Source organism: Urocitellus parryii, chromosome 6 (assembly GCF_045843805.1).
Source record: "Urocitellus parryii isolate mUroPar1 chromosome 6, mUroPar1.hap1, whole genome shotgun sequence".
NCBI classification, from domain to species: Eukaryota; Metazoa; Chordata; class Mammalia; order Rodentia; family Sciuridae; genus Urocitellus; species Urocitellus parryii.
Genome location: NC_135536.1, coordinates 27280885 through 27298102, shown reverse-complemented (window position 1 = coordinate 27298102; position 17218 = coordinate 27280885). Strand labels below are relative to the sequence as shown.

Genomic DNA, 17218 nt, shown 5'->3' with positions numbered 1-17218 from the left:
TGCTACTTAGCAGCTGTGCAATCTCACACGTTAGCTGACCTCTCTAGATTCAGGTTTGTCCTTGTAAAATGGAAATACTTTCATTTGGAAATCATTTTTAAGACCTACTACATGTTAGATGCTTTGCTTACACATGAATTAAAATAGTTGTAGTGTTGTTTTCATGGGTCACTGTGAAAGCTAGGTGAGGTATTGCATGTGACAGTGTTCTTGTTGGCCCTTTTTACTATCAAGTGACACCTAGAGCAGTCTTAGTCTTCAGTCATTAAAGACTCAGTTACTTTTTGGAGAAAAGTACACTGATTTCATTTGTAGCAAGGTTTGAAATAAAGACATATTTGACTTTAACCCCAGTTAATGAAAAAGTTCAAGTAGACACATCTTCATGCAGTTCATTCCCGTTAATTCCACAGTTTTAGTTGTTGATAGGTGAGGTTATTGGTTGTATTAGTTATATATTGCTCATAACAAATTTTACCCCCAAATTTTGGTTCTGTCAACATTTGTTGTCTCACAGTTTCTGTGGTTAGCCTTCCTAATTAGCTGGGAACCTCTGGCCAAGGTCTCGAAGTTGCAGTCCTGCTGTCAGCTGGGAGTGTGATCTCCTCTGAAGGGTGAAGTTGGCATCTGCTTGCATGCTCACCAGCATGGTGGTTAGCAAGCCCCTTTCCATTTGGGTCTCTCCAAAGTCTGCTTTTATGGGCTGAATTTGTGTCCTCCCAAAATTTGTATGTCAAAGCTATAGTCCTCAATATTCAGAATGTGATTGTATTCAGAGATGCGCCTTTGAAGAGGTGATTAAGTTAAAATTCCACTGTTAGACTGGGTCCTCAGCCAAACTGACTTCTTATGAGAAAATGAAATTTGGACACACAGAAACACCAGGAATGTGGGTACACAAAGAAAAAAAAAACACATAAGGACACAATGAGCAAGTAGCTATCTAGAAGCCAAGGAGAAAGACCAACTGGGAAACACCTTGATCTTGGACTTCTAGCCCAGAACCTAAGAGAAAATGAACTTATGTTATTTAAGCTACTCAGGATGTGCTATTTTGTTATAGCAGCCCTAGCAAACTAATACAGCTGCCTTGTGACATGGCAGCTGGCCTGCCCTGGGCAAGCAGTCCATGAGGCAGTGAGAAGGCACCCAAGGCCAAAACCATAATCTTTTTATAACTTAATTCTGGAAATAACATCCCAAAACTTTTTCTGGGTTCTCTTTCTTAGAAGAGAATGCTCAAGTCCAGTATACATTCAAGGGGTGTGAATACCAGGAGTTAAGAATCACCGGAGGCCGTCCTATAGACTACTCTCACAATGGCCTTGTTTTCTTAGTTTTTTTAAAAATTAAAAATAAAGCATAGCCGGGCACAGTGGTATATACCTGTAATTCTAGTGGCTGGGGAGGTGAGACAGGAGTATCACAAGTGCAAAGCCAGCTTCCACAAAAGCGAGGAGCTAAGCAACTCAGTGAAAACCTGTCTCTAAATAAAATACAAAATAGGGCTGGGGATGTGGCTCAGTGGTTGAGTGCCCCTGAGATCAATCTCTGGTACTTCCCCGCCCCCCCCCCAAAAAAAAGAAATTAACAGTTTGGAAATTTTAATACAATCAAGTAGATTCAACCTCACCAAATACATGGCTACCCTGGCTGGGTTCATCTATAGACTATCGTACCATTTAGGTTGAGGTTTTTTGAGAGTGAACGAGGAGCATTTTATGGACCAGGCTGAAGAGAAATGGTACATTGAATCCTTAAGTCTAAGTGTAATACAGTGATTTTCAGCCAGGGATGTGCATACCACACGGGAGAGACGGGAAAGAGGAGGGGTATCTTAGGTTTTAAAGTGGAGTCAAACTCTAATATAATTTTATGTATGGAGAGTGCAAAGAAATTTATAGCTTTCATAAAACAAACTACAGAAAGTAAAACTGAACAGAATCTTCTCAGCTGTTGGAACACAGGTCAGAAGAGGTTGAGAAACTGCTCTAATCATTCTCGTCGCTCGTGGGCATAAAGGGGGATAGATGGGAACGGGTGGGAGGTGGGCGTGCAGCGCGCCATAATCCCCAGAGACGAGACAGCTTAGGAAACCAGGGAAGAGTAATAAAAATGATGAAGGGGCTGTGTGGATTAGTTTGGACGATAAATATAAAATAGCAGACATATTCAGAAGCCTTTGAGAACTTATAGGAAGAACTTGACAAGAGACTGGTGATTGTTGAACCCAAGCTTTAGTTCAAAGAATCCAGAGGACATCTGCTTTGTGGAGATAGCGAGCTGACATCTGATTCCCCAGTAAGTACACTGGGTTCCCAATCACGGTAGCCTCTAAAATTAGTAACATTGTCAGTTTGATTGTCTAATGTTTGTCTAACCATCAGCATCTATGTGGCCCAGCTGTCAGATCGCAGCCAAAGTCAAACTTCTTTTCACCAACGGGGCTCTTTTGTGTTTCCTAAGTGATGCTAATATCAGGGGAAAATTTTACCTTTGCTTTTCAGACCACTACATCTCCAAATAATACGCTTCAATAAATTAACTCCTGCTATAGGAACTGATGTAGGTGAGCCTTCATTTTAAGAGAGGAAGAAGTCATTTCCTGTTATCTCCTAGTTGCAATAACAAGATGACAGGCTGATTCTAGGGTCCATTTCAGTTTTTCTTACAAAAAGCTGTGGAACCCCCACTAAAACTGTGGAACAAAGGGGGTGTGTGGTTTCAATTCCCCTTAGAGACAACCCCCCTCTCCTCTTCTCTTCCTCTTGAGAGTATTTTCTTTCCCACTAAACTGCTAAACCTTTACTATAAAAACAGCTGTGGAACAAGAGAGAGAGAGGAGGGGAGGGTCTCACCAGACCACCAAGCAGGTGTCTTAGGGTTTGGGCATTTCTATGGGCTACCTAAGGAGTTCTTGTGAAGTAGATGTTTCTGTGAATACGAGATGCATTGGGATATATATATATATATATATATATATATATATATATATATATATATATATATATGAATATATCTTCATAGACTGCCCTGCAAAAGGTGCGTACACATACGTACTCAAACCCTAATACCAGGCAGAGTCAGTGGTGGAGACCAGAGTCAAGGCTAAAAGAATGCCCTGGGGTATGGTTTGGCCTTTTAAAAAATTCACTCATGGATTACTTTTAAACAACACAAATAGGAATCTTAAGAGTCCTAGAAGAAACGTTATAAACTCCTCAATTAGTGATGTAAGCTCCTCAATGATTTAAAATCATGCTATATTGTCTCATACAGTAATTTGAGTTTTCTATTTCTCCTTTTTTGTTACTACAGTTTGAAAAAAATCAAACGATCTTGATGGTAATCTCTATTTATTGAGCACCTGCTATACCCAGGTGCTATAATTTTTACATAATTGTTAGTTATTCACCACAACAATTACATGAGGAATATTTCTTCCTTTTTTTTTTTTTTTTTTGCACCTGAGACTTACATATTCCTTTCTGTGGTTCTCTTGAAAAAATAGTTCCAAAATTAATTTTCTACCAAATGCCAACTAGCACTAGCAACTCGGTCTAGTAGAGACCAGAGTGGCCCCTGTGTTAGTCAGCTTTTCCTCACTGTGACAAATACCTGCGAAGAACAATTTAGAGAAGGAAGGTTTTATTTTGGCTCACAGTTTCAGAGGTTTAAGTCCATGGTCAAAGGCTCTAAAGCAGGAACTTCGTGGCAGAAAGGTGTGGCAGAGGAAAGCTGCTCTGCTCATAGACCGCAGGGAGGGAGGAAGGAGCCCCGATAAGTATAGTCCTGAGGGCTTTCCCCCAGAGCCCTGCTTCCTCCAGCCACGCCATGCCTGCCTACAGTGTGTACTGGCCCCTCTCACTCCCTCTGGAATAGTAGGAAATGGTAGAATGCAGGGTAGAATGGTAGGTCTTAAACCTGGGACCGGACCTACTAGTGAGCCATCAAATCAATTTAATGAGTCACATGTAGGCTCGGGAGAGCTGGCAGTACTTGTCCCTTCCCAGCTATGCCTTCAGAAGCTTCGCGTTGGTTCTTTGAGCTCAGTTGTTGTGGAAATCAGCCAACAACACAGAGTTGGGACTTTTGTTTTACCATCTAAAGCCCTTAAACATTTACTAGCACAGGAGGGGGCAGAGTCATCAACTGCCCCACCTCCCCAGTGGAGCAGAATGGAGTAGAAAGAGAACCACCAGGATCCCTGTATAATAAAGTAGTGTGAGAATTCTATTTGAGTGATAAAGATATGAATGCATTTGTTCAGTGACGTATTTTTTTACTATACAGTCCAAAAAAAGTTTCAAAGCCACTGTCTAGAGTCCCTTCTTTTTTTCTTTTAAGTAGTCTATCTTTTTAAAAATATTTTTTTAGTTATTAATGGACTTGATTTTATTTATTTATATGTGGTGCTGAGAATCCAACCCAGTGCCTCACACATGCTAGGCAAGTGCTCTACCACTAAGCCACCACCCCAGTCCAAGTCCCTTCCTTACTCCTGCTCTTCCTCATAGTTGAAAGTTTGCTCTTTTGATCCATAGAACTGGCAGCCAGCACCCTGTGACCCACCAGTGCTGCATCTCCTCTGGGAGGACCAGGCTGAACATTTCTCTGAGTAGAAGTTATTGTTCTGGAACAGATGAAATCCCTACCAATGTCAGTCTGTTCTTTAGAACTCAAAACTGTGTAAGACTCCATTCTTCAACCCCAAAGATTTTCTACAGACAGCGGGAAACAGTGATCATTAGTAGTATTAAAGCCCCAGGGTGAGACAAGGGAAAGGCAGAAATTAGATTAAAGCCCTTTGCATTCATTGTTTACTGTGCTACTCTCTCCATTACCAGAGCTCTCTGCAAACTAATCTTCTTAAGAAAGTAAAGAAGTTCTCATAAGTCATTTCCTTGGAATGATTAAGTCATTTTTTGGTAAATCTAGATATTACATATTGACCAAATATAATAGATAGGTAGATTGTGCTTCAAAACTACCATGGTAGTTAGATCACAGAATGAGATCCCAAGAACTTTGATCTAGATCAGCCTTGCAATTTTTAAATTTTCATCAAGTGTAGTTATTAAATTTCCTCATGCAAAACAGCTGTCAAACATCTTAAATGGTCTGCCCTGCCCTTAGGATCGTCTCTATCCGAATACAGTTACAAAAAGAAAACATGTTTCAGCTGGGTGCAATCCTGTTTGGGAGGCTGAGGCAAGAAAATGGGAAGTTCAAAGCCACCCTGGGTACCCTGTCTCAAAACAAAAATTTTAAAAAGGCAGGGGGTGTAGTTCAGTGGCAGAGTACTTGCCTAAGCATTCATGGGGCCTTGAGTTTAATCTCCAGCATGGGAAAAAATGTATTTTAAAAAGTTGACCTCTCTGTGTTCCACTATGTAATTTTATCACGCCCATCCACTGCTTTGTTATAATAAGAAAATGAACCAGAAAAGGGAAATGTAGGTTTTTTGTGTTTGTAACAGTTAAATAAATATATTTTCAGAAATAAGTTATATGCATTTTTCTTAGAAGAATTAGGCTTATTGTATAAAAACTACGATAGTAGAATTCCTTAAAGTAGCATTTTATTAAAATGATCAAAACTCATTTGCAAAATAGAAAGCGAATCCTCCCCCGTAGCTGGACACTTGATCTTGGTTGGTTTTGACATCACGTCGTGAACCGCACGTGTTCGTTAGCAATCTGAAGGGGTCTCTGGAAGGACACAAGCGCTATGCTCTGCGGTGCTGCTGTGGTCAGCAGCTCTCTGCTCCAAAGCTGCATTTCAGTGTCACCCAGGGGCTGCCTTTGCTCTGAGCAAACCCCTTGCAGCTGTGCCCGGCGCCTTTGTGTCACCCGGGCAGGGTTTCCTGAAATGGATCTGATTCTCCTGCGCCTGCCCTGTTCATTCCTACATACTGGACCGGTGCCCAGGAAGGTGAGGGGCCAGCAGGTTGGCCCTCACTCCCCAGCTGTCCCTTTCTACTAATGTCACTCAAGATATAAATAAATTGCTTCATTCACTTCCTTTCTCATCAAACCAGAAGAGACTGCCTGGGCCTTCTGTGGGAAAGCTGTAGAGACAATTTTGAGAAACAAAACAAGTCTTTGCATTTAGGTAACTTTAAAAATCAAGTTATTTTGTTTATGCAATATTAGGATTAAACCCAGAGCCTTGTGCATACAAGGCAAGTGCTCTACCACTGAGCTGCCTCCCTAGCCCTTTATGTTTTTTATTTTGAGACAGGGTCTCCCTAAGTTCCCTGGGGGGGCGTTGAACAGGCCATCCTCCTGCCTTAACCTCCTGCCTTAACCTCCCAGGGCGCTGGGATTACAAGCATGGGCCACCATGCCCATCTAAAATTAAATTTTTAATTTTATTTATTATTCACTTAAAAGGAGGGATAAAAGCCGAGTGCGGTGGCACATGCCTGTAACCCCAGAGACAGAAGGATTGCAAGTTCAAAGCCAGGCTTAGCCATGGGCAAGGTGCTAAGTCACCCAGTGAGACCCTGTCTCTAAATAAAATACAAAACAGGGCTGGGGATGTGCCGCAGTGGTCGAGGGCTCCTGAGTTCAGTCCCCGCTACCACAGGCAAGACAAAATCTCTCCCATGGTCCCTCCAAACTTGGAAAAAAAGACGATTTTGATCATTTTGAAGAGTCTTTCCTTTCCTCTCAGGGCGTTTGTTCTCCTTGCTGAGCGTGAAGGGTGAACCTGCTCATTCCTCACAGGTTTCCATGTTGAGGTGATTCTGAGTGCAGTTCACCTTGGAGAATGTCGATCACAGTGTCTAAAAATATGTTCATTCACTGTGGCCCTAAAACAAGCCAGGTGTCCAGAGAACAGCAGCAGGCTAGAGGAAAACGGGGTTCACAGGACTCTGAAACGGCCAAACTGGTATAGGTATTTCATAGGTGCTGTGAGGTGTTTAAGGGTGACTCAGATTATATTTTGTTTGTGTTGCTTATTGACTTTAGAACTAAGATAATAAGATGCAACTCCATTTATTTATAAACACAACTCAGCTTATCAAGGACAGTTATATTTGTACACAGCTGACCAAAAAAGAAAGAAAAAATTAATTAATTAATTTCCAGGCTAGGACTTGTAAGCAAAAAATGAAGAAAATGGGGAACTTTAGTGGCTGGTATTGAAGACCTACAGAGAGAGAGAGAGAGAGAGGGGGGGGGGGGAGGGAGGAGGGGGAGGGGAGAGGGGAGAGGGGAGAGGGGAGAGAGGAGAGAGAGAGAGCACGCGAGCAAGTCGACCATCATGACCTTAAAGGCCATGAGTAGCTACTTAACAAAAGTGGGAGAAAGGCTGTATGTGAAATTGTCTGTATTTCTTTTTTCTCTAAAAAGTTCCATCACTGGATTATCAGGCAAGAGAGTGGATTGAAGTGGCTCTGGGTCAGAATTACCACAGGTGTTAGGGACAACAAACAAACCCCAATGTGTGGAGCCATAGGAGACCCATCATATAAGGATGGGCCCCCAAAGGCTGGGCTGCTATCTTCATATAAAAGTTGACCACGGCCAGGCCTGTGATCCCAGCGACCTGGGAGGCTGAGGCAGGAGGATTATGAATTCAGAGTGAGTCTCAGCAATTTAATGAGGCCCTAAACAACTTAGCAAGACCCTGTCTCAAAAGAAAACATACAAAGAGCTGGGAATCTCAGTGGTTAAGTGCCCCTGGGTACAATCCTTGGGAAAGAAAGAGAAAGAGAGAGAGAGAGAATTTGAAACAGCTAGGATAGAATGAAGCCTCCTTTTCACTCCATTTTACTCCTTCAGGCACTGAAGGAAAATAGCCTGTCTTGACCTTGGTGCCTGTGGAGAAGGGGATTAGGGGAACCTCCTCTAATAATCTGTAGCCACAGGCTGCCCTCACTTGGAGTATGAATTCATATTCTCTAGGTATCCTGAAAACTTCAGACTAAAAATTTAGTTTAAGGTGGTCTCAAGCTGACAGGGACCCAGGCATCTAGCAGAATCAAATCCATATTTTATGTAGAGGAATCCCCCTTCAACCCAAACCTCAAATAATTCCCACAGGTAAAGGTCTAAGAAATGTGAGGTTATACTTTAAGATCACAAAACAAGCAAGGAAATAATACCATGATCCAGCAGAAACGACAGATAACAGTATTGAACTTGAAAAAACTAAAATACTAAAATGCAAAACTAATTTTATCATATATTAGAGAAATTGTAATACAAATATGAGTAAAACCAAGAGATTAAGATTATGACCATGCATATTTTAAATGAACTAAGTAACTCAGAATTTAAAAATATAATAATTATTATAGTTTAAAAATCAGTGGGTGGACCTAATTGTAAATTAGACTCAGCTGAAGAGAGATTTAATGAACTCAAAGATGTAATTAAAGAAATTATCTAGAATAGAACACAGGGGAGAAAACAGCAGAAAACCAATTGAGAAAGCGTAATATCTATATAATTAGAGTTCTGGAAAGAAAAGATGGGCAAGGGACAATATTTGAAAAGATAATGGCTAAAAACTTCCCAGAACTAGTGAAAGAATACATATTGCAATGAATCACAAAAGACACATCATCCTGGAACGCAAGACAACAACGTCAGAACAGATAGAGAAAGCAGGGGGATTCCCAAGGAATATGCCAATCTGATTGACCACTAATTCCTCAGTAGTAAGTAGAAAGGAAAAGCCAGGGAATGTGTAATTACCAGCCAGAACTGTACCTCAAACAGAAATACCCTTCAGGAGTGAGGATGAGATACATTTTGCAACACGTAAGGTTCAAAGGAGTTCCTCACTAGTAGGCCATCCCCAAAGCAGAGTCTGAAGAGCATATTTCATTCAGAAAAGAGTGATACCAGAGGAAAGGTCTGAGATGCAGGAGGAATTATGAGCAAAGAATGTGGAAAGATAAGGACAATAAAATGATGATAATGTTCTCTTGGATTAGAGGAATGGGAAAGTACAAGCATCCAAATAATTCCACGTAAATCAAGGGGAGGAATGATCAGAGTTAAAGTGGTCTCACTTGCTGTTGTACAATAGAGGGTCAAGATACTAATCTCAGGGGCTGGGGATGTGGCTCAAGCGGTAGCGCGCTCGCCTGGCATGCGTGCGGCCTGGGTTCGATGCTCAGCACCACATTCAAAACAAAGATGTTGTGCCTGCTGAAAACTAAAAAATAAATATTAAAAAAATTCTCTCTCACTCTCTCTCTCTCTGTGTCTCTCACTCTCTCTTTAAAAAAAAAAAAAAAGATACTGATCTCAACTTTACATGGTTTATACAGCTGCCAGAATGAACAGAGTAGCTACTTAACAAAAGTAATCTGTAGATTCCAGGGAGTGTTAAGTTATTTTTTATTTTTTTGAAATTTGACAGAGTGATTCTAAAATTTATTTGGAAGGAAAAAAGAATTACTCTTATACTCTTAAAGAATGGGGATGGAAGTAGGGTGGTATGTGTGACTTGCCCTAACTAAATGACAAGAATCAGAATGGCAGTTATCAAGAATACAAGTAACAATAAGTGTTGGCGAGGATGTGGGGGAAAGGCACACTCATACATTGCTGGTGGGACTGCAAATGGTTGCAACCACTCTGGTAAAAAGTGTGGAGATTCCTCAGAAAACTTGGGATGGAACCACCATTTGACCACTTATCCCACTCCTCAGCATATACCCAAAGGACTTAAAATCAACATACTACAGTGACACAGCCACATCAATGTTTATAGCAGCTCAATTCACAATAGCTAAGCCATGAAACCAACCTAGGTGCCTTCTAACAGATGAATAGATAAAGAAAATGTGGTATGTATATACAGTGGAATATTACTCAACCATGAGAAAGGATGAAATTATAACTTTTGCCAGTAAATGGATTTATTAGGAGACTATCATGCTAAGTGAAATAAGCCAATCCCAAAAAACCAAAGGTCAAATATTTTCTTTGATATGCATATGCTAACACACAACAATCCCGGAGGGGAAGAATAAAAGTTCAGTGGATTAGACAAAGGGAAATAAAGGGAAGGAGGGTGGAGAGGAATAGGAAAGATAGTAGGAAAAAATTTTAAACTATAAATAAATAGAAAGTCAATAAAGTAGAGGAAAGGGAACAGAAGGAGGGAATGGAAAGGGGAAGTACTGGGGCTGAATTAGAGCAAATTATATTCCATGCTTGTATAATTATGTTAAATGAACTGTATATTATGTATAACTAAGTGAACTAATAATTCTTTTCTGAAAATTTTTAATTCAGAAAAGAATTATCAAGCTAAAATACTTGTATGGTGTTGGCATAAAATAGAGAAATCTAAAACTAATTCCTAAATGGAAGCAATGTAAGACTAAGAGGAGTTTCAGTCAAAGGAAGAACAGACATATTTTTCAATGAATAATGTTAGGACAATTAGTAATTGTTTAGGAAAAAAGATCTGTGCTTTACACTGAATATATAATCTCAGGTTGGATTAAAGATGTAAGTATGAAAAAGCAAAAATATAAATCTTTTAGAAGACATTATAATACAGAATCTTTATGACCACAATATAAAGAAAGATTTCTTAAAATTACACAAAAAGTGCAGACCATAAAGGTAAAAATTGATAAATTCGACTTTATTAGAGTTAAGACCATCTAAGATACCACAAAGTTACCGTGGATTTAGTCTGTATCCATTAAGGTCACATTCCGAAATATTTAATAATGAATGATCTTGCATCTGCTTTGAAACTGCTCCAGAAAACAACGCAAAGAGAGAGGAAACCAGAAGGTAGACTGTTAGCCCAACGCAGTGGTGGGCACCCGCCCAGAAGGCTGAGGCGGAGGACCAGGGTGGGAGGCCAGCCTAGGCAACAGGCCGGGACCCCGTGACCCTCACAGCTGGATGGGAACAGGAAGTGTATTAAACTCTCTATTTTCTGTGTGTATAATTGAAATTGTATATTTTTTAAAATGTTTTTTTTTTAATTTGACCATCATAGATTTATTGCAATGCCCAGATTGTTCAGAAGTGTAAACTTTTTTTAAAATATCATTTTCTAGCCAGGCACAGTGGCACACACCTGTAATCCCAGCTACTTAGAGAGGGAGGCAAGAGGATCACCAGTTCAGGGCCAACCTGGGCAACTTAACAAGGCCCAGTCTCAAAATTTTAAAAATATGTTAAAAGGGCTCAGGAACCTCCTAGGTTCAATCCCCAGTACCCAAAACACACACACAAAAATTGTTTTCTGAAAAGACTGTTTGTTAAATATATATCTAAATGCAATCTGAGTAGGAATTTCCTTACAAATTAATAAATCATAAAACAATTTTTTAAAATTAGGTGAAGACATTTGTAACACGTAGAACCAAAAGATCAGTGCCCAAATATTAAGCAAAGAACTCCTGCAAGTCAAGGGATCTGAACAGACATTTATCCAAAGAAGATATAATGCCAACCAGCACATGGAAAGACTCTCAGTATCGTTAGCCACTAGGGAAATGCAAATCAAAACCACAGCAGAATATACTCTTACCCACTAGAATGACTTGAATCAAAAAGAGATGATAACAAATAAAGGAGATATAAAATGGTACTTTTGAAAAGTTGAGCATTTCTTCAGATAGTTAAACATAGAGGTACCATATGACCAAGCAATTAATTTCATTCCTAGACTTATACTCAAAAGAAATGAAAACGTGTTCAAATAAAAAATTGAACATAAATGTTTATAGCAGCATAATTGATGATAGTAAGAGGTAGAAACAACCCCAATGTCCATAACTGATGAATGGATATATAAAATGTAGCATATATATACAATGGAATATTATTCAGCCATAAAAAGGAATAGAGTATGCATGTGTATCAAAGTGTGGAGGAACTTTAAAACATTATGTGATCCAGGCATGTGATGCATGCTCAGGAGACTGAGGATGAAGGATGACAAGTTCCAAGCAGCCTCAGCAACTTAGCGAAGCCCTGAGCAACTTAGCAAGACCCTGTCTCAAAATAAAAAATAGAAAGGGCTGGGGATGTGGCTCAGTGGTTAAGTACCCGTGGGTTCAATCCCTGGTACCCACCCCCCCAAAAAAAACCTGGTAATCACAAATGACAACAGATGGTAGTCACCAATGACCGTGTTGTGTGATTCCATTTATTTAAGATGTCCAGAGTAGGAGAATTCTACACAGACAGAAAGTCGATTAGTGGTTACCTAAGTCTGGAGCATGAGAAGTAGAGGGGTGATGGCTAAGGGATACGGGGTGTCTTTGAGGGTAATGAAAACGTTCTGAACTTGTGATAAAGGCGCGACTCTAAACATAGCAGAAGCTGTGGAATTGTACACCTTAGTTGAGCACATTGTATGATATGTGAATTCTCCCAAGAAAGCTGCTTTTAAAAAGCAATAATAACTCAACAGGAAAATAAACAAGGCACCTCCAGCCGTGTCACGGAGGAGACACGCATGCCCAGGAGACACCTGAAAAGAGGCTCGGCCTCCTTCCTAGCAGGAAAACGCCAGCTAAACACAGTGAGATGCGTAAACTCATTTGAGTCACCAACAAGTGTAAACTGAGCAGGGCCTTTTCTCTACCTGTAAGGGATGCGGAGAAAGTGAGGGAAGCCCAGTCCCTGTCGCAGAGACATGGACTGTCATTTAGAGAGGTGAAGAAGCCAGTGTGGATGACCTGGCATTCCTCTCCTCTGGAAACCCAGAGCTGGCTCCAGGGGCGTCCTGGGCCACGGAGACAGAGCCACAGGAGCACTGTAAACCCAAACCACTCAGAACCCCACCAAACGTCACCTAGGGACACACGGACGTGGTGATCAAACACTGTTAAAAACAGGGGAAGGATCAATGTGAAATTCAGGATAGTCAGAATAGGAAAGAACAGAGAGGGTCTAGCAGGGATGCTGAGGATGCTGTGTCCCCATGTGTCCCCACCTTAAACTTGGTGGTGGGGACACATGGGGACACAGGCACGGGGGTAGAACACAGAGCATTATCTGACAGGCTGACGTTGAGAAAAGATTTTGAAAATCTCAGAATACATGGAATCGTACAGTTTTCCATGCAGCTCAAAGTGCTGATGCTGACTCTGAGATTCTAGAAAAGATGAACATATTTGAGAATCAAGGGCTTTGTTTATGGATGGATTGAAACAGGGTCTCACTGTCTTGCCCAGGCTTTGGGCCTGGTGGTGAGCTCCTGTAGTCCCAGCTACTTGGGAGGCTGAGGTAGGAGGATCACTGAAACCCAGAAGTTCTAGACTAGCATGGGCAACATAATGAGGCTTGGACTCTTTTATTGATTTGTTTGTTTGTTTATTTTAATTGTAGGTTTATTTATTTTAGATGTAGATGGACAGTATCTTTCTTTATTTTTAGGTGGTGCTAAGAATCGAACCCAGTGCCTCACATGTGCCAGGCAAGCGCTCTACCACTGAGCCACACCTCCAGCCCCGTGGAGTCTTAAAAATAAATAGATAAGCTAAAATACAATTTTTTACAAGAGAGAGAAAAACGCAAAACCAAGAAGACTATCAAAAAAGCAGCAGCAGCAAAACAAATGTTTTAGGAAGGTTTCTAGCAAAAGTGGTTAAAACAAGAGTTTTGTTCTTCCAGGGGAACATTCGGGCGGCACTTCATTAGGAAAACCATCCATTGCTGGGAAGCCGTGAGCCGCTCTCTCCCGGTCACTCAGTGGTTGGCATTCTCTTTCCAGATCCTGCTCACACTAACAGATGAACCGCGAACGCACAGAGGAAGAACCTGTCCACTGCTCCTGGGCGCGTGACTGAGGGTGAAGCATCCGCCAGTGCTGCCAAGGGTCCATACTATTTTTTTGCTGCCTCAGAGTCCCCAAGGCCTTCAAGCAGAAGTGGCAGTAGATGGTTGCCATCTCCCAAGCGAGACACTGACTGGGACAACAGGAGAACAGAACCTCTGGGTTTGGGTGGAACTTGGCAGTGGGGACGTTCAACTGAGGCCTTCTCTACTCCGTCCGAGCACACGTGTGTCTTCACCTTCCCTCACCCCGCCCCCAGCCTGCTCAGGTCTCCTCTGTCCCTTTCCTGCTGCCACACAGAGATGATATAAAAGAGGCTCTTTGGCTATTCGCATCTTGCTTCCTCTTCTTTTCCAGTATTGAGCTCTGTTTGCTTTGTTCAAGCTTAAAGCCCCAATAGCAGTACCTACCAGAGTTGTTCTGCCCTTTCAGGGGTCCTGGGGAAGGGAGCGCACATCACCTGTTTCCCAGAGCGTGGAGGCAAGTTGGCCCGCGCTGACATGAGCCAGGGTAAAGGCACCCTTTGGAATTACTGATTTCTAAGATTAATAAAGTAATTCTATTTTTTTTCTTTTCTTTTTTTTATTTAATAATCCTCAACAATCAGTATTCACAATCAAGACTGATATAGAACCAACTTTTCATTTTATTCTGTTGCTGGACAATTTTTTCAATTTGTTAGAAACGGAAGCTTTCAAGAACTGTGTTTCAGCAGATGATGGGTCAGGCTGTTCCCCCAGGGCAGCACCTGGGAAGCCCTGTGTCCAGATTCTCCACAGCCAGGCTGCAGCTGGAGGCTCGCCCCTGTGGTCCTCTAGTGGCATGTGACTCTGTCCAGTTGCCCTTCACCTCCCTCAAAGTTCCTGTGGACAGAGCAGCTCTGCCTGGACCATGCGGCACTTGGCCCTCTGCTGTCCTTCCCTAGGTCCTCACTCTGGCTTCTGCTGGAGAAAAGGCTGAGAGCCGGGCCACAGGCTTGACCTAGCTGTCCTGGGGAGTTACTCAGGGAGAATCCAGTATCTGGGCCTTCTACAGCAAAGTCCTATAAGCTCAGCATTGAAATCCAAAGAGAAAGTGACATACAGAGATTAAAAGGGACTTTACTGCCTTCCCGGGGACTGAAGAAAAAAAAAAAGGTTTGGGCACATTGAAGCACTGTGCCTGTGCAGGTTGAGGTCTCATTCCACATGTTCTGGGGACTCCTGGATCATGGTTTGAGAACCATCATAACTCTGTTCACTGGTTTGGGAGTTGGTTAAGAGACAAATTAGAATTCCTCCCTCCATAGTCTCCTGCTGATATCTAGAGTTGGGAAATAAGGGATTTGGAGAAACTCACCAAATGAATCTTGTGGAAAGGGGTAAGAGGGTATGAGTCTAATAAAAGAACTTTGAAAGCAACTGTAATACTGGGAATTGGCTACATAACTAATCAGACTTAAATGCTCAAGTTAATATCTTTCTTCATTCGCTGTGTGTTGACCAGGTGCTAAGACCAGATTCCTGACCTCCCTTCCTGTACCCATGTCCTCTCATTTTTATTGGTAACAAACCAGATTATTCAAGCCTTCTTCCAATAGAGGTATCTGTGTGTGTGTGTGTGTGTGTGTGTGTGTGTGTGTGTGTGTGTGTTGGTGGTGGTGGTGCTGGGGATTGAACCCAGGGCCTTGTGCTTGCAAGGCATGAACTCTACCAACTGAGCTATATCCCCAATCCTAGGTATCATTTTCAATGTCACTGTACCCTTCCCCAAAACTAGCATGTATCTTTGGAGACAGTGATTCCAGTGTCTGTAGTGCCTGTAAGTGATAATGGAAAGGGGAGGCTGGACGCTAGACTCTGCTCATATCCCTATCAGCTGCTTAATGGAGGAGTAGCTTTCTGACAAAGAATATTTGGGCTGGGTGCAGTGGTGCTCTCCTATAATCCCAGCTCCTTGGGAAGCTGAAGCAGGAGGATCTCAAGTCCAAGGCCAGCCTCAACTGTCTTAAAATAAAAAGGGCCAGGGATATAATTCAGTGGTAAAGTGTGCCTGGATTCAATCCCTAGTACCAAGAAAAAGAAAAGAAAACATTTGGAATCGCAGTATGTTCTGTTTTCTTTGGGATACTTCAGGAAACACATCTAGTTGTGTTGGTTCATTAGGATGGACCACCATCTGTGCTAATGGTGTTCTATGAGATTGCATTAAAACAGAGATTTAGTCTAAGGCCAAAAAGTTTATTTGCTTCTTATTGAAACCCCAAGTAAGGCCCAGTAATGTCGGATATAACACACCACTTTTCAGAATGCAGTTCTTAGGCATCCTGGACCCTGCCCCATTCATAAAGCCAGCTCTTGAGCTGCAGCCTGGAATTGTACATTTTCCCTAAACACAAAGGTGATTCTCAGGCTCACTGAAATTTGAGAATGGCAGCCACAAGTGAATGCACTGTGACATTTGGGATAATACCAGCTACAGCTGGCCTCCTGGACCACCCTCTCTACCCACTGGCTCCAAAGGTAAGATGGAGCTCTTTCCCACGCCAGGATTTTAGGGCGGGGACACATTATAGCCCCTCTGAAGGACAGTGAAAGACACAGGATGAAGACAGAGAGAAGCCTGGAGAATTGGCTGGGCACACATGGAGCCAGAAAAGAACTCCTGGTGACCAAAGTCGGAGGAGCAGGAAGGCAGAGGCCTGTACCCACAAACCGCCTGAGCCTATGGTGTGTATCCTTCAACCCGCAAACTGTGCTTCAGAGAGACTGTTCCCTGTGCTAAGGTGAGCTCGCCGGGGGCAGGTGGTTTTTAGGAGCTGCTAGGTGGTTCCTCACTCTGCACACTCACAGGGTGGACACCAGTGCCATAGCCGAATTCTGCCTTGCTTTGGGATCTGTGACTTCAAAAGAGCACTAGTGATTCTTTTCCCAAAGCCCTAACAAGAGGCCCCTAGTCTGAAAGGGCTCCTGGTTGGCTCCTTTAGCCTCATTCTTAGGCCATTGATCACAGACGGTTTCTCTCCTGCTCAGCTGATCTGGGGGGCTGAGATGTAATTTCCAAAAATGCTGATGTTGGTCATTTACATTGAATGTAGAAGCCACATTTCCATATGCAAGGGTTCACATTGCCAGTGATGTGGACGTCAAATTCTAGGCTTTCTGCGAATCTGAGCTACTGCCTGTGTGTATCTGAGAATAACATACTGTGCAAGGAGGGACACAGGGACAACAATGCTATTTTCTCAGGTGACAGGAGGCAGCACAGACCCTCTGTCCAGCAGATTCATGCTAAGCAATATATTTAATGCTTGAGAGATTCTCTGCCCAGATTCCAGTTACCACTAATTAGAAGATACTGACATAGAATTAAGAAAATGGTCATTAAGGATATGAATGGAGTGAGACATATACCTTAGAATAAGGCTTTTACTGTTCTAGAAACAATCTTCCAGAAG

At 42.1% G+C, this 17218-nt stretch overlaps 1 protein-coding gene and 1 non-coding gene across 2 annotated transcripts in view; one reads left to right on the top strand and one right to left on the bottom strand.

The window, feature by feature from the left end:
- Positions 1–17150, top strand: part of Ttll5 (tubulin tyrosine ligase like 5) — a 260147-nt gene extending 242997 nt beyond the window's left edge. The window contains exon 34 of the mRNA XM_026401550.2: positions 13720–17150. Within this exon, the coding sequence (XP_026257335.1) occupies positions 13720–13742 (23 nt within the window). The 3' untranslated portion in view covers positions 13743–17150. The remainder of the gene's footprint in view (positions 1–13719) is intronic.
- Positions 15420–15492, bottom strand: Trnaa-ugc (transfer RNA alanine (anticodon UGC)). Its single transcript has one exon. It is a non-coding gene; the product is annotated as a tRNA-Ala (tRNA).
- Positions 17151–17218: the final 68 nt, after the last annotated feature.